Source organism: Fusarium coffeatum (genome assembly GCF_003316985.1).
Source record: "Fusarium coffeatum strain FIESC_28 chromosome Unknown BRIP53273_contig_131, whole genome shotgun sequence".
In the NCBI taxonomy this organism is placed as follows: domain Eukaryota; kingdom Fungi; phylum Ascomycota; class Sordariomycetes; order Hypocreales; family Nectriaceae; genus Fusarium; species Fusarium coffeatum.
Window position 1 is genome coordinate 85,543 of NW_022157924.1, and position 25,934 is coordinate 111,476.

The 25,934-nt window shown below is 48.8% G+C and overlaps 8 protein-coding genes across 8 annotated transcripts; 3 read left to right on the forward strand and 5 right to left on the reverse strand.

The window, feature by feature from the left end:
* Window positions 1-1,200: 1,200 nt before the first annotated feature.
* On the forward strand, window positions 1,201-2,736 carry FIESC28_06053 (uncharacterized protein; the record flags this gene model as incomplete). Its single annotated transcript, XM_031160198.1, has 3 exons — window positions 1,201-1,422; window positions 1,486-1,500; window positions 1,555-2,736. The coding sequence occupies 3 exons, from the start codon at window positions 1,201-1,203 to the stop codon at window positions 2,734-2,736; spliced, it is 1,419 nt and encodes a 472-aa protein (XP_031015747.1).
* Window positions 2,737-3,197: 461 nt separating this feature from the next.
* FIESC28_06054 (uncharacterized protein) lies at window positions 3,198-4,517 on the forward strand (the record flags this gene model as incomplete). The annotated part of the gene is made up of 1 exon (XM_031160199.1): window positions 3,198-4,517. One exon carries the CDS (start codon window positions 3,198-3,200, stop codon window positions 4,515-4,517), a length of 1,320 nt encoding a protein of 439 aa, XP_031015748.1.
* Window positions 4,518-4,912: 395 nt separating this feature from the next.
* FIESC28_06055 (uncharacterized protein) lies at window positions 4,913-8,118 on the reverse strand (the record flags this gene model as incomplete). The annotated part of the gene is made up of 2 exons (XM_031160200.1): window positions 4,913-5,457; window positions 5,508-8,118. 2 exons carry the CDS (start codon window positions 8,116-8,118, stop codon window positions 4,913-4,915), a joined length of 3,156 nt encoding a protein of 1,051 aa, XP_031015749.1.
* A 1,423-nt stretch (window positions 8,119-9,541) lies between these two features.
* On the reverse strand, window positions 9,542-11,530 carry FIESC28_06056 (uncharacterized protein; the record flags this gene model as incomplete). The annotated part of the gene is made up of 2 exons (XM_031160201.1): window positions 9,542-11,343; window positions 11,392-11,530. The coding sequence occupies 2 exons, from the start codon at window positions 11,528-11,530 to the stop codon at window positions 9,542-9,544; spliced, it is 1,941 nt and encodes a 646-aa protein (XP_031015750.1).
* Window positions 11,531-12,251: 721 nt separating this feature from the next.
* On the reverse strand, window positions 12,252-15,302 carry FIESC28_06057 (uncharacterized protein; the record flags this gene model as incomplete). The annotated part of the gene is made up of 1 exon (XM_031160202.1): window positions 12,252-15,302. The coding sequence occupies one exon, from the start codon at window positions 15,300-15,302 to the stop codon at window positions 12,252-12,254; it is 3,051 nt and encodes a 1,016-aa protein (XP_031015751.1).
* Window positions 15,303-16,684: 1,382 nt separating this feature from the next.
* Window positions 16,685-18,205, forward strand: FIESC28_06058 (uncharacterized protein; the record flags this gene model as incomplete). Its single annotated transcript, XM_031160203.1, has 1 exon — window positions 16,685-18,205. The coding sequence occupies one exon, from the start codon at window positions 16,685-16,687 to the stop codon at window positions 18,203-18,205; it is 1,521 nt and encodes a 506-aa protein (XP_031015752.1).
* A 941-nt stretch (window positions 18,206-19,146) lies between these two features.
* On the reverse strand, window positions 19,147-21,103 carry FIESC28_06059 (uncharacterized protein; the record flags this gene model as incomplete). Its single annotated transcript, XM_031160204.1, has 7 exons — window positions 19,147-19,797; window positions 19,853-20,436; window positions 20,491-20,533; window positions 20,587-20,672; window positions 20,748-20,769; window positions 20,857-20,992; window positions 21,093-21,103. 7 exons carry the CDS (start codon window positions 21,101-21,103, stop codon window positions 19,147-19,149), a joined length of 1,533 nt encoding a protein of 510 aa, XP_031015753.1.
* Window positions 21,104-22,989: 1,886 nt separating this feature from the next.
* FIESC28_06060 (uncharacterized protein) lies at window positions 22,990-25,450 on the reverse strand (the record flags this gene model as incomplete). Its single annotated transcript, XM_031160205.1, has 7 exons — window positions 22,990-23,659; window positions 23,713-24,048; window positions 24,098-24,789; window positions 24,844-24,956; window positions 25,006-25,105; window positions 25,161-25,285; window positions 25,363-25,450. 7 exons carry the CDS (start codon window positions 25,448-25,450, stop codon window positions 22,990-22,992), a joined length of 2,124 nt encoding a protein of 707 aa, XP_031015754.1.
* Between the last annotated feature and the right edge of the window lie 484 nt (window positions 25,451-25,934).

The following is a 25,934-nucleotide window of genomic DNA, read 5'->3' on the forward strand; positions in this document are numbered from 1 at the left end:
TTACATTTAGCAGTCTAGTCCCTTATTATAATAACTATATTAAATTTCCTACCTTTCTAAATTACTACCTAGACTATAATTAATAACTTAAACTTCCTATAAACTATAATATTAACTAATTTCTTTATAAACTTCTTATAAGGCTTCTAAAAGATCTAGCTATATGTATAGTTTAATTAAAACTAAACTAATAATTTATTAGAGAAAATAGTTTAAAGTTATTATAAAGTTAGTAAATAATTCCTACCTTACATTTAAATATAAACTTTAAACTAATATACTAGCAATAATTCTTTAATATTATCTCTCTAAGCTTAATACTATAATAATCTCTAACAAGTAGTTTCTTTAGATAGCAGAATCTACTATATAGCCCTCTATTTATAACTATAATAGAATTAAATAACTTAGTATATTATAGTTTATAAAATATTTATACCTAGATAATTAAGAAGTAATTTATATATAATTTAATAGTTATACTTAAGAGATACTAATATATACTAAATCTCCTAAACTATAAGTTTCCTAGAATACCTAAATTTAGGTTTTTTATCTAAGGTTTAGTTATTTTTCTAGCGTTAGTAAATATTAAAGATAGTAGTAAGTAAATACTTTACCTCTACTGCAATAGTACGCAAAGTACTACCAATCTCTATTTTCTACATAATAAGGGTGCATTTAATATTACTAAGATCCTAATTACACCTACGTTTAGCAGCAATAATAGACAAAATTCCAGTATTTTTAGATATAATTTGCAGGTATAATAGACAGAAGAAAAAGCAGAGGTATTAAGATGTAATATAGTAGATTACTTGTTAGCAGGGCAGCGATCAGATTCTTTTGGATACTAATTTTAATACAGTATCCCGAAATTGGATCGAAAAGATTAGTACAGTCAATACCCTTTTACTAGAGGCATTCGCGGATTGTCGTCCCGTTAGCCGACATTCATTCCACAGTACCTTATTGATCGATAAATTCTACCGCATATTGGACCATCTCAAATCCTAGTCATTATTACCGTATCCGCTAACTTAGGTAGTATCCATTGCAGAGGAGATGCAAGCATGCAACTTTCATTTTCTAGCGAGAAATTTACCCGTTCTACTCTTTATATAGTGCTTTTCCTACCATCCATGATATCCATTACTTAAATTCTCATCACAATCAAAACTCTACAACAAGTCTGATGTCATGAACTTGATATCTGCTGATCTAGAAGTCAACAGACAAGATGTTGAAAAGTCGAAAAAGAAGCCAGACGCTGTCGAGGCTATACAGCAACCCGAGAACACCGACAGTGCAGATTCGATCAACGAGCTTGAACGTTGGAACAGTCCTCGAATCAACTCATATCGCTTTTATGCTACCAATCTCTCGTTTCTCATAATGGGCATGAATGATGCCTCTTTGGGCGTAGGTGAAAATCATAGATCTTGCCCGTTGTACTGGCTTTATTGACTAACTGCCTGTCTACAGGCTCTTTTACCATATGTACGCCAAAGTTGATAATGGCAGACAAGTCAATATATCTAACTATTTTACTAGATCGAAACGTATTACGACATCAACTATACCACTGTCTCAACCATGTTCCTCGTACCTGTTGCGGGCTACGTCCTTGCTGCACTCACCAATAACTGGATACACTACACCCTGGGTCAACGAGGAGTTGCCATCCTTGGGCCTCTCTGCCGTCTCGTCGCCTATGTTCCAGTGGCACTTCATCCTCCCTTCCCAGCACTTCCCTGTGTCATGCTTTTCACAGGCTTCGGCAACGGTATACAGGACAGTAGCTACAATGCCTGGATTGGCAACATGCAGCGCGCCAACGAGCTATTGGGACTTTTGCACGGCGCGTATGGTCTTGGTGGCACTATTGGTCCGCTGGTAGCTTCTGCTATGGTGACTGAGGGTAACCTTGACTGGTCCACTTTCTTTTATATCATGGCAGGCCTTGTTGTGCTCGAGTTCATGGTTGGAACTGTTGCATTCTGGGGCGCAACTGGTCAAGAATACCGACGAAGAGTACGTTTCGAACAAGGCAAAGACCGTGCAACAACTCGCATGGCCGTCAAGAAACCAATCACTTGGATAGTCGCTGTCTTCCTTCTAGGATATGTGGCAGCTGAAGTCAGTCTTGGAGGCTGGATCGTCACCTTTATGCTTCGGGTACGGCATGCGAAGCCTTTCCTTGCAGGCCTGACCGTCACATTGTTCTGGCTTGGCTTAACGTTGGGTAGAGTTGTTCTGGGATTTTTCACAGAGAGAATTGGTGAAAAGACGGCCATCATGGTATACCTTATGCTCTCGATTGGGCTAGAACTGCTGTATTGGCTCGTACCCAACTTCATTGCATCTATCATCTTTGTCATGCTCTTGGGGTTCTTCCTCGGCCCTTTGTTTCCTGCTTCAATGGTCGCAGCAACCAAGCTTCTGCCTGCTGACTATCATGTGAGTGCTATTGGATTTGCAGCTGCAGTCGGGGGAGGAGGCGCTGCTGTGGGACCATTTGCGGTTGGAGCTATTGCTCAACATACTGGTGTGCAAGTTTTGCAGCCTATAATAGTTGGACTTCTAGGGGCAATCACCATGGTTTGGCTTCTGTTACCAGGGGGGTTCAAGAAGGGTGGTTTGGAAAGGGCCAGGGAATTGAAACTGAAGCCGGGAGGAGATGTCAAAGAAGCTTGGTCCTGGATAAAGGATAAAGTGAAGAGTATGAACAGATAGGATATCAGATAACAGGTAGGAAAGAGAAGAATTCACTTGTCCTATAAGGCTTAGGCTATTATAATAAAATGGCCTAAGTGCTTTTCTACCTACCTAAGCTGGCACATAGTGACCAAATTATTTCGTCTCTTGCTCGGGCTTAAAAACAATTATACTGAAAGTCAAGATTGAAGCATACCTAGCATGCGCCTCTGTGTACGTCACCCACTGAGATCCATGGGGATGGAGGGGTTCTCGCGCTATCTTATCAACTCAACCCCATTCTGAACTTTTGACTGAAGGAGGGGAAACTACCAATTCTCAAATGAAATGAACTGAACTTTCTACCGTCACATCACCACAGCGCCTGCTACAACGAGTCTGGCCTACCAATCAGAAGGTTTAATTCAGCGCATCCTCGGCCCAATCATCACGAATCGCTCGATATATCATTCATTGCCTGACGACTCTATCCATCCATCATGGCGCCGACTTCGGCCCGCATCACAGCCCTCACGCCCTTCAAGCCCGACCTTCATGAACGCGCCTGGGCCTCGGTCCCTCATCCGACACTCCCTTTAATTGCAACCGCGCATGCAAAGGCGGTTACTGTGTATTCTCTTTCGACTGCCTCTGCTCACAGCGTCCTCACCGGCGGCCACAACCGCTCCGTCCGTTCCGTCGCATGGAAGCCTCATCTACGACCCGGCAATTTATGTCTTGTTACTGGAAGTTTTGATTCTACAGCTGGAATATGGCGATGGGAGGGTCAAGAACAGGAGGAAAGCGGGCTGGAAGTAGAGGTGACGCAACAGACTCTGCGCAACAATAACAACGATGACAGCGACGACGACGGCGATGCCGCCAATAAAGAGTGGGAGTTTACGCTTGTTCTTGAAGGCCACGACTCGGAAATTAAGTCTTGTGCTTTCAATCCTTCAGGTTCTTACCTAGCTACGTGCTCGCGCGATAAGTCAGTCTGGATATGGGAAGATATCGGTGCATCCGAGGAGGACGATGAGTGGGAAACCATTGCCGTACTGAATGAACATGAGGGCGATGTCAAGGCCGTTGCTTGGTGTCCTGATGTCCCTGGGCGCAATGCCCGCCGCAGCTACTCGTCTGATGTTCTTGCCAGTGCAAGCTACGATAACACGGTGCGCATCTGGCGCGAAGATGGCGACGCCGAATGGGTTTGCGTTGCCGTCCTCGAGGGCCACGAAGGTACTGTCTGGGGATTGCAATGGGAACCACGACCACGTGAGGGAGATCTCTTCCCACGGCTACTCACCTTCTCGGCTGATAACACCATCCGTGTATGGACATTGAAGCAGGATGATGAAGTAGAAGAAACCTCTACAGGAGGTACAGTGAGAGCTCTGGGCGGCATCCCCAACACGATGCGAAGATCTCTCCGAGAGGATTGGACATGCACAGCTGTCTTGCCCAAAGTACATACCCGCGATATCTACTCCGTGGCTTGGAGTGGGCAGACAGGGATGGTAGCAAGCACTGGCAGTGATGGAATCGTTGCCCTGTACGCTGAGGATGCTGAGGATGCTGAGCAACATACAAGTGACCAAGACCATAGTATGGGCAATACTGAGGAAAGCAAGGATGCTACATGGAGAGTTGTCACTACTCAACCCGGAGCTCACGGGCCCTATGAAGTCAATCACATTACGTGGTGCCGGAGATATGATGCCGGCTCGGAACGAAGAGGAGAGGAAGAGATGCTTGTCACAACGGGCGACGACGGAATTGTACGGCCGTGGCAAGTCGAGATCGATGCACCTAGGTAGCATTTCATCCCAATTAAATAGCAATGGTACTGTTGTAACAATAATCGAAATCTCAGTTCCATGGGGTCAAGGACTAATGTCAGCATATCAAGACTCAATATCTTTATGTTAAATTGTCATCTACAGTCAAGAGAACCAATAAGCAGTGTAAACCTTTAAACAATAAAAAATCATGCTATGTCGTTCCCAAGCCCATGCCAATGCAAGGCAAAAGTGTCCTTTGTCTAGGAGGGGTATGATACAAAGTGGTTTACATGAGAAGCCTAGTTGCTCCCCAAATCCAGTGGCTTCTCTTAGACTTCTTCCCCCCCAAACGTTAGTAGCTGTGCAATTACCTTACTATCCCGTCCATGTTGCGTCCCCTAATAAATCTTATTCATCAACTGATAGCCCGCTTACTCGCCCTTAAGCTTGTCCTGCTTGACAGTGAAAGCCATCTCGAGGAGTTCCTTCTCCTCCTTGGTGTGGACGTGCTTGAGACCAGTGGCGACAGAGGCACTGGGGTTTCGGCCAGCGTACATGACGTGCTTGCGGGTGTGGTGCTCAGTGTTGTTGAGCAGAGTCTCGATACGGGGCTGAGTGAAGCTCCAAGCACCGGCGTTGAGAGGCTCCTCCTGGCACCAGACGATGGTCTTGGCGTTAGGGTACATGTCGAGGTTCTCCTTGAGTTGTTGCCAAGGGAAGGGGTTCAGCTGCTCAATGCGGGTGAAAGCGACATTGTCGATGTTGTTCTCAGATCGGTACTTCTCGAGGGCGGCCCACACCTGACCAGTGCAGAGAATAACACGCTCAATCTGGTCAGGAGACTTGATAACACCAGTCTCGTGCGCAGGGTCGGGGATGATCCATTGGAATCCGGCATTCTCACCAGTGAAAGCCTCGATGTCGCTGCGAGCAAGAGGATGGCGGAGGAGAGACTTGGAGAAGAAGATGATGAGAGCTAAGAGTAAATTAGTATCAACACAGTCAAAAGTAGCAGGAATCACTTACGCTTGCGGTACTGGCGGTGCATCTGTCGGCGGAGAGCGTGGAACAGGTTGGCAGGAGAAGTGAAGTAGGCAATCTGCATGTTGCAGTCCTGGTGTTGACGGACAAGCTTCTCGCCAGTAGGGAACTCCCGGGGGTCCTCGTTGCTGAGCTGGAGGTATCGCTCAAGACGTCCGGAAGAGTGCTCAGGACCCTGACCATCGTAACCGTGGGGCAGAGACATAACAAGACCTGTTCGCTGCATCCACTTGACCTCACCAGAGGCGATGAACTGGTCGATGATACATTGGGCGTTGTTGGCAAAGTCACCAAACTGAGCCTCCCACATGACCAGAGCATGAGGAGAAGACAGAGAGTAACCGTACTCGAAACCAAGTGCACCGAACTCACTCAAAGAAGAGTTGGAGATGACGAACTTGCCCTGGTCTTGACTCAGGTGCTGGAGGGGAGTGTAAGTGTCCTCAGTCTCCTGGTCGTGGAAGACAGCGTGGCGCTGAGAGAAGGTACCACGCTCAACATCCTGACCGGAGACACGGACGTGGTATCCCTCAGTCACGAGAGAGCCAAAAGCCAGAGCCTCAGCGGTAGGGAAGTCGATGTTCTTACCCTCGACAACAGACTTGGTTCGGTTGGTTAGGATACGCTTCAAGTTACGGTGAACGTGGAAGTTTTCGGGAACGCTGCCAATGGCGTTACCAATGTGCTCAAGAGTAGTGCTCTTGACATTGGTCTCGTTGGTGGCAAGAACCTCGGTGGCCAGCTCCTTGGGGGACTTGAAGCCGTTCCAGGCGGAGGTAGTCCACTCCTTGGAGGTGGGGGTGTACTCCTTGGACTTGGTGAAGCTCTCTTCGAGCATGCCCCACACCCACTGCTTGTGTTCTTCAACATCCTCCTTGGAGAAGGAGCCCTCTTCGATAAGCTTGTTGACGTAGATGTCAATTTGGGGGTCCTTGGCGTTGATGCGCTTGTACATGAGAGGCTGGGTGAAAGAAGGCTGGTCGGTCTCGTTGTGACCGTACTTTCGGTAACAGTTGAGATCAATGACAACATCGTGCTGGAACTCGGCACGCCAGTCGGCAGCAAGCTGGCAAACGAAGTTGACGGCCTCGACATCGTCGGCGTTAACGTGGAAGACAGGGGCGTCAATAGCCTTGGCGATATCGGTACAGTAGGCGGTGGATCGGGCGAAACGAGGATCGGTGGTGAAACCAATCTGGTTGTTGACAACCAGGTGAATGGTACCTCCGGTGGAGAAAGCAGGGAGAGAGTGGAAGCCGAGACACTCGTAGACGATACCCTGAGCAGCGAAGGCAGCATCACCATGGAGGAGAACACTCATGGCAGTACGGTGAGTCTTCTCATCGTTGTTGTAGTGCTGGATAGCACGGGTTTTGCCCAGGACGACGGGGTCCTCGGCCTCAAGATGCGAAGGGTTGGCGACCAGAGAAAGCTGAACACGCTTGCCAGAAGGTGTAGGACGCTCAAAGTTCATACCAAGATGGTACTTGACGTCACCAGAACCCTCATCCTCACCACCAGCTGTACCGGCGAACTCGCTGAAAATAGATTCGTTGGGCTTTCGGACGACGTTGGAGAGAACGTTGAGACGACCACGGTGGGGCATACCGATAACGATATCCTTGACACCGTAGTCAACACTGCGATCAATAAGAGCCTTCATACCGGGGACAAGGGTTTCACAACCCTCAAGACCGAATCGCTTGTCGTTAGGGTACTTGGTGGCCAGGAAAGACTCAAAGCTGGAACTCCAGATAAGACGGTCAAGAACACGGCGCTTCTCATCGACAGAGTACTTGAAAGGGGTAGGAACCTCAAGGCGCTCACGAAGCCAGTCGCACTTGTCACGGTCAGGGATGTGAATGAACTCAACGCCGAAAGAACCACAGTAGATTCTCTCACAAGCATCAACAATCTCACGGAGAGTCATCTTCTCACGGCCATCACGCTTGAAGCGAGGCAAAATACCGGGACCGAGAGTGTACTCGGTGTCCATATCCTTCTCAGTGAATCCGTAGTGCTCGAGAGTCAATTCCTTAGGCTTAATGTTGGCGAAACCCTTTGCGTCATTGGTACCTCGGATACCGAGAGGGTCAATCTTGGCAGTATGGTGGCCACGAGACTGGTAAGCGCGGACGAGAAGCTGGACCTTGAGATGGTTGGTAACATCAGAACCATCCTCCATGGCCAGGTTGCCAGACAGACGAGGGACACCGCCGGTCATGGCAGGAACCAGGTTAGGGGGAGGCTGGAAGGCCTGAGAGATGGGCATCTCGCCGCCCTCCATGTTCTTGAAGTAGATCTGCCAAGAGACATGGACGCTCTCAGGGTCTTGTCTCCACTGCATGTACATCTCATCGATGTAGCTGGCGGTGCTTCCAGAGAGGAAGTTATCGTTAGGGTCGGGAGGTGCTGAGGTCGCGCTGGTCGCATAGTTGCGACGACCAGCAACAGCTAGAGGGCGACGGGAGGCAGCGAGCTTCCATGAGGAGGTACGGGCCGAGACGGTCGAGATGGAGGCGGTAGAAGAGGCAGCAGAGCATCGAGCACCGCGAAGGAGCTGCGAGCTAGCTCTGCAGAGCGAATTCCTCAACATGATGGGCGATTTGCGTATGTGAAGAAACTGAAGAATACAGATAGGTAGAGAAACTAGATGATATGGATGGGAAGCATCCCTCGGCGAACTTGATCGCAACACGAAAGAAACGCGGAGTAAGTCGACTGAGGAGGAAATTCCCAGTTGAGACTGAGGAGAGGAATTGGAATTGGATGGGAGGATGGATGGGAGGAACACGAAGAAGAAGAAATTGTTTAGGTACTGCTGGGACTGGCTGGAGCTCAAATCGCTAGGTAATGGAACTGCTGGGCTGGGCTGGACTGGGCTGCGGGCTTGCCTACCTATGGCCTGGCTGGCTGGCCTTTGATCTCCTGCTGCAGGTTAAAAATGCTATGACGCCCCGGCAAACCCGGTTCTGGCCGCCAGGGATCAGGGCTTTCATTGGTCAAGGACACCCGTAGCGCTACGGTCACCGAAAAAACTCCGTGCGACACACGGTGCGTTCCAGCCACTGTAGGGGGTTTACAGCTAGAATCCCAAGGTGAAAGGTGACCGGTCTTGATTGTCCGGAAGCCCACATGACACACTGTTTTGGAGGTCATCGTGGGCTTTTGTGCCAACTGCCATTGGGGCACGTCGCATTTATTTTTGGGGCTTTGGGGTTCCTGACTTCTTGTTCGGAGACTTGAGGGTTGTTTACCGAGGATCACCGTAATGCTTGACCGTGGAGGAATTGATTCCCGGAAACACTTATACACCCCGTTGAGCCGGACTGCTACTTGCATTCCCCACAATCTCGAGAGGTTGACTATGAATGTTCAAACAGTTCTGGCGGTGATAACCTCAGTTGTCGTTGTCATGATGGTGGGTGGTGCATTTGTGGATTCGACACACACACACAAAAGACATCGATCGTAGAAAGGGGAACATGGTCTTCGCACGGTCTAGTCTGCTAAGTGTCAGTTATTCATGGATCGTATCCATTCCCGCGGGGCAAACGGGAAAAGACTGAAATTGCGGAGTAACCATCGTCAAGTTTTACGTGGTTGAAACAGGGTCAACAGCCGACGCCACATGTACATACAGTACCGTACTCTGTATATTAGACAAGTCCTAACCCTGGCCCTGCAACTGAAACTGTAACTGTAACTGTAATGCAACAGAGGCCACATGCATTTCACGTTTTGGATAGTGTTTGGAGGTGGACAGGGGCCGTTGAATTGATATCCGTTTTCACCAGCCACAGGGACATGGCAGTTGGGGTAGATGTCTGGGCTGGGTTGAGCTGAGCTGAGCTGAGCTGAGCTGTGTCAGTACGTATTTCTGACGTACAGACCAAGGATCAAACATTCGTGAATCCATCTTGAATACCTTCGGATACTGCTATGCAACCTTCAAGGCCAAAACACTGCACCGTATATATACTTGTATCGACAAATATGACCACTTAGTCTTGCAACAATCATGCCTCAGTCGATATCTGAATACCTTCGGCTGCCAGAGCTCTCGAGTAATCGGCCTGGGCCTTCTCCAACGCATTCATTGTCGGTTGCATCAAGGCAATCACTGCAGTCTTTCCACCTCCTACATTCTCAGATCTCCATCGAATCTTCTTGCCCGTGCGCTCGAAATGATCACGAATTTCTTTCTTGCGGCTGCGAACAATTTCTTCTCGCTCCTTATCCGCTTCCTCCGCAACAGCGTTGATTCGTGCAAGAGAGCGACCCAAGGATTCGGCTAAATACTGTAGTTCCCCAGCACGGTCTGGATCACCTGAAAGGAACGCATTCCAGAATTGGTGCAAAAACTCAATAGTCGTAGCATGAGTGAGACTGCACTTGCGGGAGATTTCAGCAGGTAGGCCCATGGGCTCAGCAGTGTCTGTATCATGACCATATTGCTGGGCACGTTGCTGGCGTACACCCTTCATGATATCCTTGTCAGCGGCCTGAAGAGCAGAACGTGAGCCAACATGTGATCTTTTGGGTGCGTCGTCGTCGCTTTCGCTCTGTTCATCAAATCCCATCGCAGTTTGAATGTTGATACCGCCAGCTCCATCACTCTCTAATGTCTCGAGATCTCCCAAAATATCGAAGAGTACATCACTCGGCACTTGTTTTTCGAAGACAGCAGCCTGCTTAGAGGGTGCTGAGTCGTGTTTGGAGAAGAACTTGTTCTGCTCCTTCACATTGAGCATGATGCGATGCTCTTGAGCATCACCCTTGAGATCGCGCAATGCCAATTGGACATAAGCATTGTAAGCGCCATCGGGATCGTCCGTGCTGACATCGGATGGCGCCACGTTAGCCATGATCTTCTCACTAAGACTGTTAAGTGTCTTGACAATGGGTATATCCCCCCTAGGACGCATCTCAACATCCTTTGCATTGCCACTTCTGAAGCCTCCTTGGTTCTCCTCGTTGGCCTCTATGTCGATGATATGTGGCACCTGCTGGGCCATGATCTTGCTCTGGAAGGCCACAGTATTCTCGCTTGGGTCGTATTTGTCGAATAAAGGATCTGTAGGGTCGTTTTCTACGACTCGTTCACCTCGCAGCATTTTGGAGAGTCTGCTGAGGAAGAAACGTGACCAGAATTCTGCCTCGGATAATTTTGGGACATTCTCGTTGTAAACACGCTTGATCAGGGGATGCTGTGCGAAAATCATCTGCACCTGTTCTACGCTGATGTTTAGTTTTAGCTCACCGTCAACGGTCTTTGGTTTGACTGTGGAGAGAACATTGTATGCTCCTTTCTTCTGGTTTGTCTCAATGGCATGAGCTCGGAGAAGATTTGTACGCGTTGACCAGAACTGTGAATTGAAGGCGGCTCCTGATAATGACTCGGGCTTTGTTTGCATTGCTTCAACGTAAGTTTGATGTAGGCTAGTATCGTTTCTCATTAGGGACTGCTGTAGCTCAATATCATTCTTGAGCTGTGAGTCATCGAACCAGCGCGAGGACGAGGCCTGCTGCGAATTGACGGCGCTGGCAAAGGCCATGGATGCTGAACCACTACCAGTGCCTCCAGCGCTTGGGTTTGGTGTTGAGGAGCCGCCGCTGGCGCCGGAAGGTTTAGGGACGGCGACATCACCGCCACGCGATGAGGCTAATAGACTGGACAGGAGATCTTTGACAGCCTTTGCCTCCTCCTTGGCTTCGGCAGTATTGAAATGAAAGAGATATGTAGCAGGATCGGCATCTCCAACCTTTTCAAAGATCTTGAGCATCACCTTTGCTGCATTATCGGGGGTTTGTTGAAGATCTTATCGGTGTCAGTTCTCGAAACGCGTTTATGAAAGATTCCACCTACTCGTGATGTTGTTAATACTGAGGGTGACGGTGGGAGGGCCTCCAGAATTTGGAGTCCAAGTGACCAGCTGATGGTCAGTCGTGAGAGTCAGGATACCCTCCTTCTTCTTGAAGAGGGTTCTTCCCACTGGAATAGCCATATTGATGTGTTGGTGTCAAAGAATTAATTATTATGATACCTAGGTAGGCAAGTAGGTAGTTAAGACGAATATGAGAATGAATGCTCTACACAAGTCAATGGAGAGATGCTTTGTTCAGGCATCAGACCCACATGCGGTCACTGATTTATCGATTACCTAAGGCAACTTGCTTAAGAGAATGCACCTTCCATCCAATATCCAGCTAATCTGAGGGAAGAAATACAATGAATTAGAATTGTATGCCGATGCGTTTATGGGATTAGATTGCGACATCCACGAAATACAGTATCAAGTCCTTCATCTCATAAACTTCAAGCCATGTGATTGATTCCCTAGTGCCTAATAATGCACCCCTTGATGAGTGGAGCTTGCTCGACTTTGGCACTGTACATGTTATGGATGCTTCTGCTTATGCCGACACCAACCTGTAGCTGCGGGCCCCTTTTTGTTCTGATGTTATTGTAGGACTGGAGCCGGTGAATAATAAGTTCTTTACTTGGACATGGAAGCTGTATAGAGGTAAAGGGTTGAAATTTAAGCTATCTGCAGTCTCCAACGTTTAGGTACTTATTCCCAGGCGTCATAACAGTTTTACTCTTTCGTTCACTACAAGTGCCTCTCAAATCTGGCAAAGTCTATGTAAGTATGTATGGATGTTATACAAAAACCAATCCCCAGCGCCATGAAGTGCACATATACGAAACCAAATTCCAATAGAAGCTCATGGACCGCGACGTATGCGGACCTCATCAGCATCGGCGAACTTCTTCTCTGCGCCCACGCCGAAACCCATCATCTTCTTGGCACCCTTCTTCTTAGCCCCATACTCCTCGTCAAATTTGCGAATCTGCTTTAGCGACTGCATGTCTTCGCTGATGCTGGCCGGGATCTGGCGCAGTGCCTTGTCGAAGTGCTCCTGGCGCAATGTGCGCTTCTTGGGGTATTCATAAGGTTCAGGGCCGGTGTGTCTCGCGGCGGCCTCGTTTTCTTCTTCCACAGCAGCCATAGCAGCGGCAACGCAGGCGTTCTTGAGATCAGACCCTGAGTAGTAGGGAGTACGCTTGGCAAGATCTTCGAGCGACACGGCAGAATCAAGAGTTTCGCCTTTGAGAAGAATCTTGAAAATGGCAGTACGGTCGGACTGCAGGGGTAAGTCAACAAGCAGACGGCGGGGCAGACGGCGAAGGACAGCGTCGTCAAGATCAAAGGGACGGTTTGTAGCAACCATGATAAAGGCTTCTGTCTCTTCAAGACCGTCCCATTCCTTGAGAAACTGATTGATGTGAGAGCGATGCGATGCGCGAGCACCAAGCATGCTACGGTTGGCTAACAGGGAATCGGCTTCGTCGATAAAGACGACGCAAGGGGAAATCTTCTTCGCGAGTGTGAAAACAGCACGGATAAGCTTTTCGCTCTCACCAACCCACTTGTCATTGATAGTAGCACCGCTGATCTCAAGCATGTTTGCGCCACTCTCTTTAGCAACGGCCTTTGCAAGCAGCGTCTTGCCTGTACCTGGGGGTCCGTACAACAGACACCCCGGAATCTTGTCCTGGGCCAACACTCCATACGAAAAAGCGTCAGGTCGTACTAAAGCCAGAGTTGTAAGCAGCTTGAGCGCGGATATAGTTTCCTTGGGCACGTGAACATCTTCAAACGTCGTTCTTAAATTCTGACGGTTGATGTGCCCAGAGGATATCCGCTTCTCATACTCGTTCAATTTCAGAGCGGCTCGGCTGCCTGATTGTGAATCTTCCGCCTTCTTCTGTGAATCCTCCCCGTCCGACTTTCCATCTTGTTCTGACTCATCGAGGTATCGCTGGCCAGGTTTTTGCCGTAAGGGGCCCATGAGAAGACGCTCATATACGCCTCCCGGAGCAGCACCAGCTGCCTCTTCTTCGTGACGCTTAGCTGCGCTCGCAATATTGTATACCTCTGGTAAAGGAAGTATGGATTTCTTAAGCATTTGAGCCCGTGTGTCAGTGGCATGCATAAAGATTTTCATGTGCGCATCAGAAAAGTCAAGAAATTGATGGCTGCCCAATGCCTTCAACATTCGGTTGATGTTTTGCACATTCTCCACAAAGATATCTGTTTCTTGTAGGGGAAAGGGGTTCTCTGACGTGTGTGTGCCGCCGGATGGCTTGGGTTGCCTCAGAGTGCGCTGAGGATGGATATGTCGAGAGATCACAAAGTCGCTGGCAGAGATGTCTCGAAGCATACTCTGGTACTCCTCTGAAGGTTGTTCGCTCGATGATGTTCCTAGAATGGCAATCTTGGAGCCTTGCCGCCACGCTACATCCACCAGACTTCTCAGCCGTGTTATCAGCATTGCACCCTCGAGAGTCATGCTCAATTCCACAAAGTCATGGATATGGATGATAAGGGGCTTTTCTCGGGGTGAGCCCTGCTTCAACTCAGCGGCTTCTAAGATCTGACTCAGAACTTTATCAATCTTGAGGTTCTCCCATTTCCCAAAAGGGTCGTAGCCACCCTGTTTAATTTTTGAAAGTTCGTCTTCAAGACTACCTGATGCTGTACGAATGTTAATCACACCGGTATCAGGGTCATTATCCTCCTCTTCTGGTCGTGCTACAACATCAGGGTCCTTGTATAGCTTGCCATTCATCTCTGCGGCACGAAAGCCCACATGAGATAGCGAACCTCGCGAGTAAGCCCAGTCCTGTTCAAGATAATCCCCAACTACCACGGACAGATCTTGGGCATTGAGTTTGATCAAATCGGCGTCGTTGAAATATGCGACATGATCCGCAACTGCTGCTGATATGGCTTGCCCACTGTAACCCGACATGGACAGGACAGTTATCTGACGCTTGAGATTTTTGGAATCCGAATCAGGCGGGGGTGGTGTCGTCAGTTCGCGACGGAGAGCGGATCGCACGGAGGAGAATGTGAGAACGGGGAGGTCGGCAATGGCTTGAGATAAAGAGTGGTCAAGTCTCCAGTCATAGTCAAGAATGCTGTCGAGGCTGGTCTGAACCGACAAGAACTGGTCGCGAAACTCTTGGGTTTGTCGGTCAAAATCCTTGTAGTAATGCCACCACCAGAATGGTCTTGAAGTATACGTGTATTCCGCATGGCGAGCAGGGTAAAGTGAATCGGCCAAATGCCATGCAGAGTCGAGTAACATATCATAGACACGGGTCAGGCTTGTCAGCTTATGGACAAGTTCCTCTGTTTCGCAGGATTCGGGCTTGATTGTGAGTATTTCATTGGCGCGGTCTGTGATTTTCTCGACCAAGGCACTGAATGTTGTATCGAAGTAGTCTTCAAGTGCCTTGTTGGATTCCGTTACTCGGGTGTTTTTCTCGGCGGATTGAGGGTCGACAAAAATTGATGATGTCTTGGGCTGTTTAGCGTCTTCAAAAAGAGCAATTGGGAGCTGCGGTCTCCTCCAAGCATGATGCAAGGTAACATTGTTGTCGAGGAAGGCTTGTGGTAGCTTGACAGGAGGCAGTGCGGGAGCGGCCTGTTTGCGAGCGATTCTACTTTTTAAAGAACTTGATGCTCGAACTCGCGAACGACCTGACAAGTTTTCTGTGCCATTTTGTGGTTGTATATCCTCATCCTCTACAGCTGTTGATTGGTTCGGAGGCTTGTCGCCATTGTTTGCGCCTGCGCCTGCGCCTGCGCCTGCATTTCTCCAGGTCGAAGATGTCTGGAATGATCGACAAAGGATTCGAGATCGGGGTTGGAACCGGGCAGCGGCGATGGCAGGATGGAGAAGGGCGCGAAGCCCTGTCGATTGCATCCGGGCGAGTGCTTGTCGGTTGGGATCGAGAGGATGAAGTCGAGGACTTGGGTAAAATCTAGGGAGGATTCAACTTCAATATCGCAGGGTTGTTGGCAAGGCCCTGTCCTGACTAACAAATTTCCCTAAAGTTTCCATGGGCGTTGCGTCAAAAAAACGGGAACGGATTTATCAAAGTCGAGTCGGCCGAATCCCGGTCCAAGTCCGGGTCCGACTCTCAACTACAGTCGTTTTAATAACAACATGGGATTGCAGTAATTACTATACACCCATGTATCGGTGACCTGGAATAAAAATAGGTCCCGGAAGTATTTTATTTCGATCGCTGTTCTTTTGTAAAACTGCAGCGGGATATCAACTTTCTTTCTTTCCCCAAGTCGTGCAGGGTAAGTACCTCGTCTCGTAGGCACCTTAAATATCCTCCAAGGTTCGGCCTAACAAAATAAAGTAGCCTAAATGCCGGTCTAAACTGTAATAAAGTGACTGAATTATTTCGTCTCTTATGCTTCCAGCGACCAGCTCTTTCGACACTTTGAAGTATACCTGCGATTCTACTGTCTGCGTTCGCAAACAAGACTTCCATAATGCCGAATGAGATAGTAAATACTTGAAATTACTTTGATACAATAGCAATCACTCCACTACAGTACGCTCTTAAATGCATCTTGACAACATCAGTACCTAACTTCTATGTAACGAACCCCTGTCATTCAATACCACGAGCCAGACTCCACAAACTGGGCTGAAGTGTGCGCAAAAACAGCCCCCTGGACGTTGGCTACACCTGGCCTTCCTCTGAACCAGCTCCGAGTCAATAAGAAATTTTCTTGACACCTTGTGGCCGAACGAGTAGAGAGGCCTGGTCTTGATTGAAAGACTTGCTTCTAGAGATGATGAATACTAATTGCTCAGGTTCGACTCCAGGTACTCAAGTTACTATGCTGCTAAAGTTAACTATGTGAAAATCAATTTAGACAACCGGCCGTTGGATATGATACATTCCAGTCAAAGACGTGTTTATCCGCGTCTCTTATCTATAAGGTAGCATTCTGCCAGAATTGACCATGCCAGTCTTGCTCGAGAGTTACTGTCATCATCGATTATAGTCGTCATCCACTCACGGGCAGCTTTAATTAGACTGCTGCTAAGCCTTGTTAGTGCTGAAACGCACACGCGGGGTTTCCACTGTTTGGCGACGGCTTATCACTTTGTCTGTCATCAACACTACAACTCACAGTATCTTGACCTCTATCCCACCTGATTTGAATTGCGCTTTCGCTTGCTTCTTATTCATTTTATATCCAACAGTTGGGAAACTAAACTCTCTCGAACTCTATGTCATAGCCCCAGAGCGCGCTTCACTGTTGCTCGTCATCTCGGCCATGGACAACCCCCAACCATCATCAGAACAGCGCCAGTCCACCAGTCCAGAAGGATCGCCGCCTAACTCTGATAAGCCTTACCACTCAAAACGACCTCACAAAAAGTCGCGTGCTGGATGTCGCAACTGTAAAGCTCGCAAGGTCAAATGTGATGAGGCCCGGCCAGTCTGTAAGTCTTGCAGACTGCGCAAGGCTGATTGCGTATACACGACTCCCGCAACCTCTACCTCTACTTCATCCTCATCAAATGGGAGCGCTACAAACACTCCACCTCGCGCCTCTGCAGAATACTCGCCGGCGCCCCAAAAAGCTTCTTCACCCGATGTGGAATCTATCAGCGAGGAGATCCTCGAAGAGGTTGGTTCCCTGACGGTACAGCCACTCTTTCGCCCTACCCCGATGGACAGGATGGATATGAAGCTACTCTGGTTTTACACCAGCTCGACGTGCACGTCTTTCTCTGTTGATGAGGGCCCCCTAAACCCCATCAACGATGTTTTGAGGAATAAGTTGGTCCAGGTCGCCTTTGATAATCCCTTTCTTATGGACTCATTGTTCGGTCTGGCAAGTCTTCACATGCAAAGTCTTGATTTGAAGCCTGATGCTGCCCGCGCACTCACATATCGTGCTCGTTCATTCGAAGGTTATCGCAGGGCTGTGGAACAAGCACGCCCAGAGACGTTTCCTGCTCTTCTTGCAAATTCCCTACTTCTCACTGCCCTCTCGTCTCAAAACTTCCGAGACGAAGACGCCAAAAAGCTTTACATAATAGATTGGATGATTGTATGGCGAGGTATCGGCCTCGTTATCGACCTGATGGGTGTCGAGAAGCTTATTGACTCAGGTCTCTACCCTCTCTTCAACCGGCCTTCTATTGATATAGAGCAAGCTTCAGAACACATCCCCGCTGTTCTTCTTCTGATGCTCAACTCTATAGAGCCTGGTGACCCAGACTATCTTGATGTCGAGACCTACTATGGGACGCTTCAATTTTTGGGCTCTCTGTATCAGAACTTGCACAATGGCTTTGGTCCTGTCATGATGCTGCGGATTATTACTTGGTTCACGTTTGTTCCTCGAAATTTTGTGCAGTTCGTACGCGACTTGCGCCCTCGTGCTCTCATAATCCTCGCCTACTATGCTGCCTTTCTCAAGCTCCCGACAGAAGTTTGGTGGATGGCGAATATTGGTAATCGCTCTTTGCAGGATCTTTGCGAGTTTATTGGCCCAGAATGGCAACAATACCTGCTCGTCCCACATATGGCACGTCTAGTTGAAGGGGAACTTGAAATCGCAAGGGTGTTGTTTGAAGATCCCAACTGGTCGCCCAGAGCTCCGAGCAATCTTCGCTTAGATCCTACGGCGGCTGTTACACTTGTTGATGAGACAGGTAGACGTGTTGAGTGGCTTCCTGCTGAGAAAAGACTTGTGCTGATGGATGGAAAAGAGGATATCTCAACCAAAGCCAAGGCCACAGACAAATGGAGGAGGGATCTAAACGCCTCTTTCACAAATACATAGAAATGTCTATTATTGGGTCTGTTGTAGACCTGTCAGATGCTGCGCCGGGAAAGGCATCGTTGATAATCTCGTGTGTGATCCAAGTTAGCTTGCGACTATGTCAGGCGTAGGATATTCTTGCTTGTCAACGATGCTGTGGCCTTATAGCCTCACTGAACCTTTTGTTGTTCAATACCAATAATAACACTGGGGTTGGATTGGTAATCTTGCTGCTCTTTATATGTACTGTTGAGATTATGAAGCAAGTGGATAAATTGAAACTTTCTAAACTTAAGGTGTGAGACTAGGTAGGTTACTGAAGTATGGTTGGTGACTGTACACCCAACACTGCTATGTTTTACTACGTATCCATCTTTACATATGAGAGAAAGCGAATAACAATATACACGATGAGTACGATCGACACCATGTAAGGCGTGGATGGTACTGATCACACAAAGACAACTAGATCCCAGTCCAATTGGCGCTGACAATTATTGTCTTGAGCAGACCTTCGGGATTGATCAACGGTCCAGGCTGGCTGGCTTCCGGATAGAAATGGTATACCTATCTTCTAAGGTTTAGGACGCCAGAATAAAGTAGCCTAAACTCAAGTCTAAGTTGGCATAAAGTATTGATACCCTTCCCACCCTCAAGGCTTGGGAAATAGGTCCAGGATAAGAATAGACGCATGTCAGAGGAAATACAACTTGGTCGACGAAGTCACGAATTCGATAAAAGTAGTTGTCACATCCATGCAAAGTTAGAAGAATCACTTAGTAAAAAAGAAAGCTTGATATGGCTACAAGAGGAATTTTGTTGATTTCTTAGTACACAGCTCACAAAAGAGACTTAATGGAGCTCATGAGAAACCTCCCGGACCTTGTTTCCTCTGCTCTATACAAGGGTCCTTATTTCTCTCCTCCCGTCTCCCGCGGCATTAACTTCAATACATAAACCCCTTACTGACCAAGCTCAGCAAGAATCTTCTCACCCTTAGCCTTGGCGGAGGCGAAGTCACCAACCATGTAGAAGGCACCCTCGGGAAGGCTGTCACCCTCACCGTTGAGAATGGCCTTGAAAGAGTTGATGGTCTCCTTAAGGTCAACGAGCTTACCCTCGATACCAGTGAAAACCTGGGCAACAGTGAAAGGCTGGCTCAGGAAACGCTGAATCTTACGGGCACGCTCGACAGTAAGCTTGTCGGCCTCAGACAACTCATCCATACCCAGAATAGCAATGATATCCTGAAGAGACTTGTACTCCTGGAGGATCTGCTGAACACGGGTGGCGATGTCGTAGTGCTCCTGACCGATGACTCGGGGGTCCAACATACGGGACTTGGAGTCGAGAGGGTCGACAGCGGGGTAAATACCCAACTCGGAGATACCACGGGACAAGACAGTGGTGGCGTCCAAATGGGCGAAGGTGGTGGCAGGGGCAGGATCAGTCAAATCGTCAGCAGGGACGTAGACGGCCTGGACAGAGGTAATAGAACCCTCCTGAGTGGTGGTAATACGCTCCTGCATACCACCCATATCGACGGCGAGAGTGGGCTGGTAACCGACGGCAGAGGGAATTCGTCCCAGAAGAGCGGAAACTTCAGAACCGGCCTGAGTGAATCTGTGAATAGTTAGTTTGAAGCCCGTAATCACCTGAGAAGAGTACTTTCCGGAAGATGTTGTCAATAAAGAGCAGGACGTCCTGTCCCTGGCTTCGGAACTCCTCAGCGACAGTCAAACCGGTGAGGGCGACACGGGCACGGGCTCCAGGGGGCTCGTTCATCTGACCGAAGACCAGAGCGACCTTGGACTCGCCATCAAGCTGAATGACGGAAGTCTCCTGCATCTCGTGGTACAGATCGTTACCCTCACGGGTACGCTCACCGACACCAGTGAAGACGGAGTAACCACCGTGGGCCTTGGCGATGTTGTTGATAAGCTCCTGAATGAACACAGTCTTGCCGACACCGGCACCACCGAAGAGACCAATCTTTCCACCACGGGCGTAGGGGGCAAGAAGATCGACGACCTTGATACCAGTGACGAGGACCTCAGCAGAGGTGGACTGCTCGACGAACTCGGGGGCTTCGGTGTGGATAGGGCGGTGCTTGTCAGACTTGATAGGACCACGCTCGTCAATGGGGTCACCAGTGACGTTCATGATACGACCAAGAGTCGCGTTACCGACAGGAATGGTGATGGGAGCACCGGTGTCCTGGGCGGCAGCACCTCGGACGAGACCCTCAGTACCTGTAAAATTGCGTTAGGGTGTATTTGTGAAAATTCGAAACGATGATGACATACCGTCCATGGCAATGCAACGGACGACGTTCTCACCAAGATGTTGCTATCCATTGTTAGAACCGATAGGCCAAGCGAGGTAATTGAATGTGTACATACGGAGACCTCAAGGACGAGCTTCTGGCCATTGTTCTCAGTTTCGAGAGAGTTGAGAATGGCAGGAAGCTTAGCGCCATCGAACTTGACTGTGATACCGTCAGTAACGCATTCGTTGTATTATTCCAGGCGGCTTGAAGGCCTGTTAATGATGGTTTACTAACCGTCGACGACGGCACCGATGACCTGCAAACAGTCGGGTTAGCACGGATTCTTGTGCGAGTCGTTTTCGCCCGGGCGACCGGAATGGAATCATGAGCAGTTCGTTCTCACCTGGTGAATCTTGCCGGCACCAACACTGGTAGTGCTCGCCCATCGGCTGGAAATGGGAAGTCGGAGAGCGGAAGGTCGGAGGGCACGTCGAGGGAGGACGGCCGGGCGAGCCGCGCGGGCGAAGGAGGAAATGCCGCTGCCGAGGGAAAAACGCAAAGGTCAGCTCAATTGGGCTTCAATTGGAACGGAAAAGGCGTCGAAAAATATCGACTGTCGCTTCCGCGATCGTTACTCACCTCTTGAACATCTTGCCAGATGACAAAGAGCGATCAGAGATGGGAGTGGAGAGAGGTTGGTTGAAGCTGAGGAGAACTTTTACGGGAGGTGTGAGCGTTTTGCTCGGGAGGACGACTTGTCGGCAACAGAGCTTTGCAGAGAGTCACGTGAGACGCTAGCCCGAAATTACTGTTGGTTCCACCGGGGAAGCTGCGATGCCGGCAATTTCCCGGGACGAATTCGACCGGAATAATTCGCTCAAAGCCATTAAGCCAACAACGACAGCGGGGAGATGCCTGACAATCATCACTGAGTCCTGGTTCCTTAGGCGTGCAGGCACCTATATGCCCCATCTCTCGCTCTCGGCCGTGGGACCGATTCATCTCATAGAGGTGTCTACAAAATACTATCTACGTCAGGAAGCCGAAACTCTCCAGCAGTTCTTTTTGGGTCTTAGATGCCTTGCTAGATAGCAGGAACCCCATTCTCTAAAGCTTGTGATGCCAGAATAAAGTAGCCTAAGTGCTAGTCTAAGCTGGTATAAAGCGACTGGATTATTTCATCTCTTATGCTCTCAGCGGCTGATCTTTATGATGTCCTAACGGTACTTCATGGTAGACTTGCTCAGGTACCTGATGGGCTAAGAAGGACTGGTCTCTCTTAATCAGAGCGGGGAAAGTAGCATTGGCCTGATCTGGTCTGGCCGTTTGCTGCGCAGTTGGAGGTGGAAATTCGAGATAGATTGGCTGGAGTTCTGAACCATGGAAGTACATACAAGGCACAGCCAAGGTAGATGAATGTACATCGGATGCGTCAGAATATCGTGTTATCACGATGTCACGATTATCTATGAAGCCTGAGGAGTCACCTTCAAAAACTTCAAAGAATCATATGTTATCGATCGCTTTGTCTATCAGATCACGGGCAAATGCATACTAAGTAGACTACGTGGTACAAAAACCTAAAAAAGTTGATGTCAATTCAAGACACTCGTGCGGGTGTCAGAAGAACCATTCTCTATGTCGTAGCCCAAAGAAATAAAGTAACCTAAATGCCAGGCTGAGTCGGCATAAAGTGACCAGATTATTTCGTCTCTTGTACTCTTGGCGGCCAGTTCTTCTGACACCCTGATGACACTTTCCGGGGCAAGCCTGTACATAATACAATGTATAGGTACCCGTAGATTCAGGGATCCCCATCTTGCATCCCAGCCCTTCTGTAGCATTGGCTAGCTCCTATTGGTTCATCTGCTCACTAGACTTAGATGGCCCTCTTAGTAACCAATCGTGATAGGCAATTGGTTGTCCCAAGCTTGCTGGCCCAGTTAATCTTTGGCGTTGCGATTTGCCAATTGTTCGTTTTTCCAACTTTTTTCTTCCTAGCCCAGCTCCTATCCGTTCTTCCCCATGCTTTTTGTTTGTTCGCCCCTCCATCGACTTAATCCCAACCGCTCAACGTCAGTTTGAACAGAAAAATTACTGTATCCTCCAAAGCTTGGGGTGCCAAAATAAAGAAGCCTAAGTGCTAGTCTAAGTTAGCATAAGGTAACTAAACTATTTCGTCTATTATGCCTAAGGCGGCCAATTATGACCGAATGCCCGAGCCGAAGCCGAGTACAATCATCGTGACCCCACTAGATCACCACAAGGCTACGGAAAGTGCATTGTATTGCTGGTTTTCAGCCTTACTCGTAGTTGAATCAGTAAAAAAAAAGCATCGCAAAACAAGTGACAGTTCAAATCTTCATCATTGACTTTTATTACTCAAAATTTTATAAATACTGCAACGCAGCGCAAACGAGGCAGCTCACTACCCCACTTCAATATGACGCAGCTTTCATTCGTCTCGGACCATGCCTTAGTATCATCCCCAGATGCTTCGCCCTCCTGTCGTTGCATCTCTTATCATCTCCACCATTTAGGACTGTTGGGAAATCGTGGACTCAAGGGCCAGGACCAAGGCAGTTCGGGCAGGGATGTAGACATGCGTCCAGTTATTCCTGTTGTTCCACTCCATGGGTGTAGTGAAGAACCTAGTGTTCTCGTCAATGCGGTTGTGGCCTCCGACATCTCCGTGGTCAGTGTTTAGAACGACACGATAAGTTCCTGGAACGTCGATTCCAATACGGTAGTCGCTAAAGCTGTTGGTTGGGTGAAAGTTGAAGATGAAGACTAAACCAGCTCGCTCGAATACGATGACCTTGTCGCCTTCATGCTTCAGTGAGATGTAGGCTTGGGGCGCCGCCAACCAGCCGTACTTGGCTTCGGTTTGGTTCATTAGGCGGTCAAAGTGGTCGAGGAACTTGTATCGGAGCAGAGGATCATCCGTGAGGTTAAGCTGTCGTCGAGCGTACCAGAACGAATTGTTGTTGCCCTCTCGAGGGAAATCGAGCCACTCAGGGTGACCAAACTCGTTACCCTCAAAGTTGAGGTAGCCTTCGCCTCCGAGTCCATGGGTTACCAACCGGATCATCTTGTGGAGTGCCATACCACGATCAATGACGGAAGTCAAGGGCGATAGTGTGGACATGTTGGTATACATCTCGGCATCACAAAGATGCATCATCAAAGTCTTGTCTCCAACTAGGCTATAGTGATGTTAGCGATTGCTGCATTGGTAGATGGACTTGCAAAAACTTACGCCTGGTCGTGACTCTCAGCATAGGCGATGGTCTTTTCGCCATGGCGGCGGTTAGTCAGAGTATGGCAAATGTTGCCAATATCCCATTCGTCATCCTTGACTTCCTTCAGAATCTTGATCCACATATCAGGAATAGCCATGGCAAGGCGGTAGTCAAATCCAACACCGCCGAGCGAGAGTGGCAAGCAAAGCGCGGGCATTCCAGAGACATCTTCAGCAATGGTGATGACCTCGGGGTATAGCTGATGCAGCATCTCATTCGCCAGCATCATGTAAACGACAGCCTCCTCGTCAACATCTGCGCCAAAGTACTCATGGTAGCCGCCAGAGAAGCCCCTGTTGAAGTCAGTAAAGGAATTTCAAGGTACGCTGTGGAATCACTTACGTGCCCATGCCGTGATGGACATAAAGCATGCTGGTCACACCGTCAAACCGGAACCCGTCGAATTGGTACTCGTCCATCCAGAAACGCAAATTACTCAACAGGAACCTCATTACTTCATGGTGACCATAGTTGAACAGCCGACTGTCCCACTGGTCATGTCGACCCTTGCTACCACCATGGAAGTACTGATGGTCAGTGCCATCGAACTCGTTCAGACCATCAAGAACGTTCTTTGAAGCGTGGCTGTGCACAACATCGAGAAGCATGGTAATACCCATGCCGTGAGCGGTGTCAATAAGCTCCTTGAGCTCCTCTGGGGTTCCATAGCGACTGCTGGCTGCAAAGAAGTTGTTGATTTGATATCCAAAACTGGCGTAGTACGCATGCTCCATGACAGCCATCAATTGGATCACATTGTACCCAAGGTTCTTGATACGAGGGAGCATGTTCTGGGTGAACTCCTTGTAGGTTGCAACTCGCTGGTCGGGACTCGAAATACCGACGTGTGCTTCATACACACGAGCACTAGCGGGTTTCTTGGGTCGTGAGTTCTTGAACTTGTAGGTCTCGGAAGCTGGAGGGTTCCAGAAACGGGCGTCGTATGCGGGAGATACAGACAGGTCCTGTGTCACATACTTGATCCAAGCGGGAAGCCGATCAACATGCTCACCACTGGGCAAGTCAAGAGAAATCTGGTACATGGATTAGACAAGCTAGATCAGCATTGGGTGTGAACCACGACGAACCTTGATTTTGGAGTTGTGAGGAATGGCAGCTTGGCCATTTTGAGCAGGAATCGTAATCTCAAAGACACCAAAATCATTCTTTTTCATAGGGTGAGCGCCGCGATCCCAGCTGTCTGGTTACGGAGTAAGCGCATGTGGGTGCAATTGAGTTTGGAAACTTACTAAAGTCGCCGATCAGGTACGCCGCTGTGGCATTGGGGGCCCATTCGCGGTACACGATGTTGCTGTCGGCATCGACATTAAATCCGAATTTCTCAGCACCCTGTGGATTATACATAAGTAACACGTAAATGAGCGACGGGATGTTATGAGCTTACCCTGCTGAACTTCTCAAGGCCGCCCTCGGTGTCATTGATGGTCTTAATCCAATCTTGGGTTTTCGAGTAACGTCTTCTCAAGGCTTCGCTGAAGGGCTCCAGCCAAGGATCAAGCTTGACAACGCCTAGAATTGAGCATGAGCATGGCGTACTTGACTGACCATCAGATCATCACATGTCAGGTCATGCAACGTTTACTCACCTGTACCATCGTTTGGAATGTCGCCCGCAGCACCGTTGGACTGATTAGGGTCCAAAGAATTGGACGAGTTCTCGACAATTGCAGCCATTTTTGCTAGGTCAACAAGGAATACGACGCGTTTGCAGAAGGGAGATGTCGAGGGTGAGGTGGGCGGGGTAGGAAGGTTGATATCGGGTGTTTCAAAGCTCCAGACAATTGTTGAGCTTGTAATGAGACACAGTTGAGAGTGGGATGAACTTGACAAGGCAGCGTGAGAGTTATCAGATAAAACAAGGACTCAAAAACACTAGTATGTAAGATGAAGAAACAGAAATTGTGGCAACAAAAGTAGAATTGCAATATCTGAGACCTTGCAACCTCCTATCTAGCTCACTCGCCTAAACTGCATCTTTCGGATTGCCCGCGCGCGCAGAGCTTTATCGATAAGTTGGGATGACGTCGCAGATGAGTGGATTTTTGTCTTTTTGTCCCAACGGCTGAGGTACGTATCTGCACGCTGTCCTTGAAGAGGAAGGCATCACCCGTTCGTGTGCTTGCAAAGTTCGGCATATGGTTGAGGTGAGAGCAGGAGC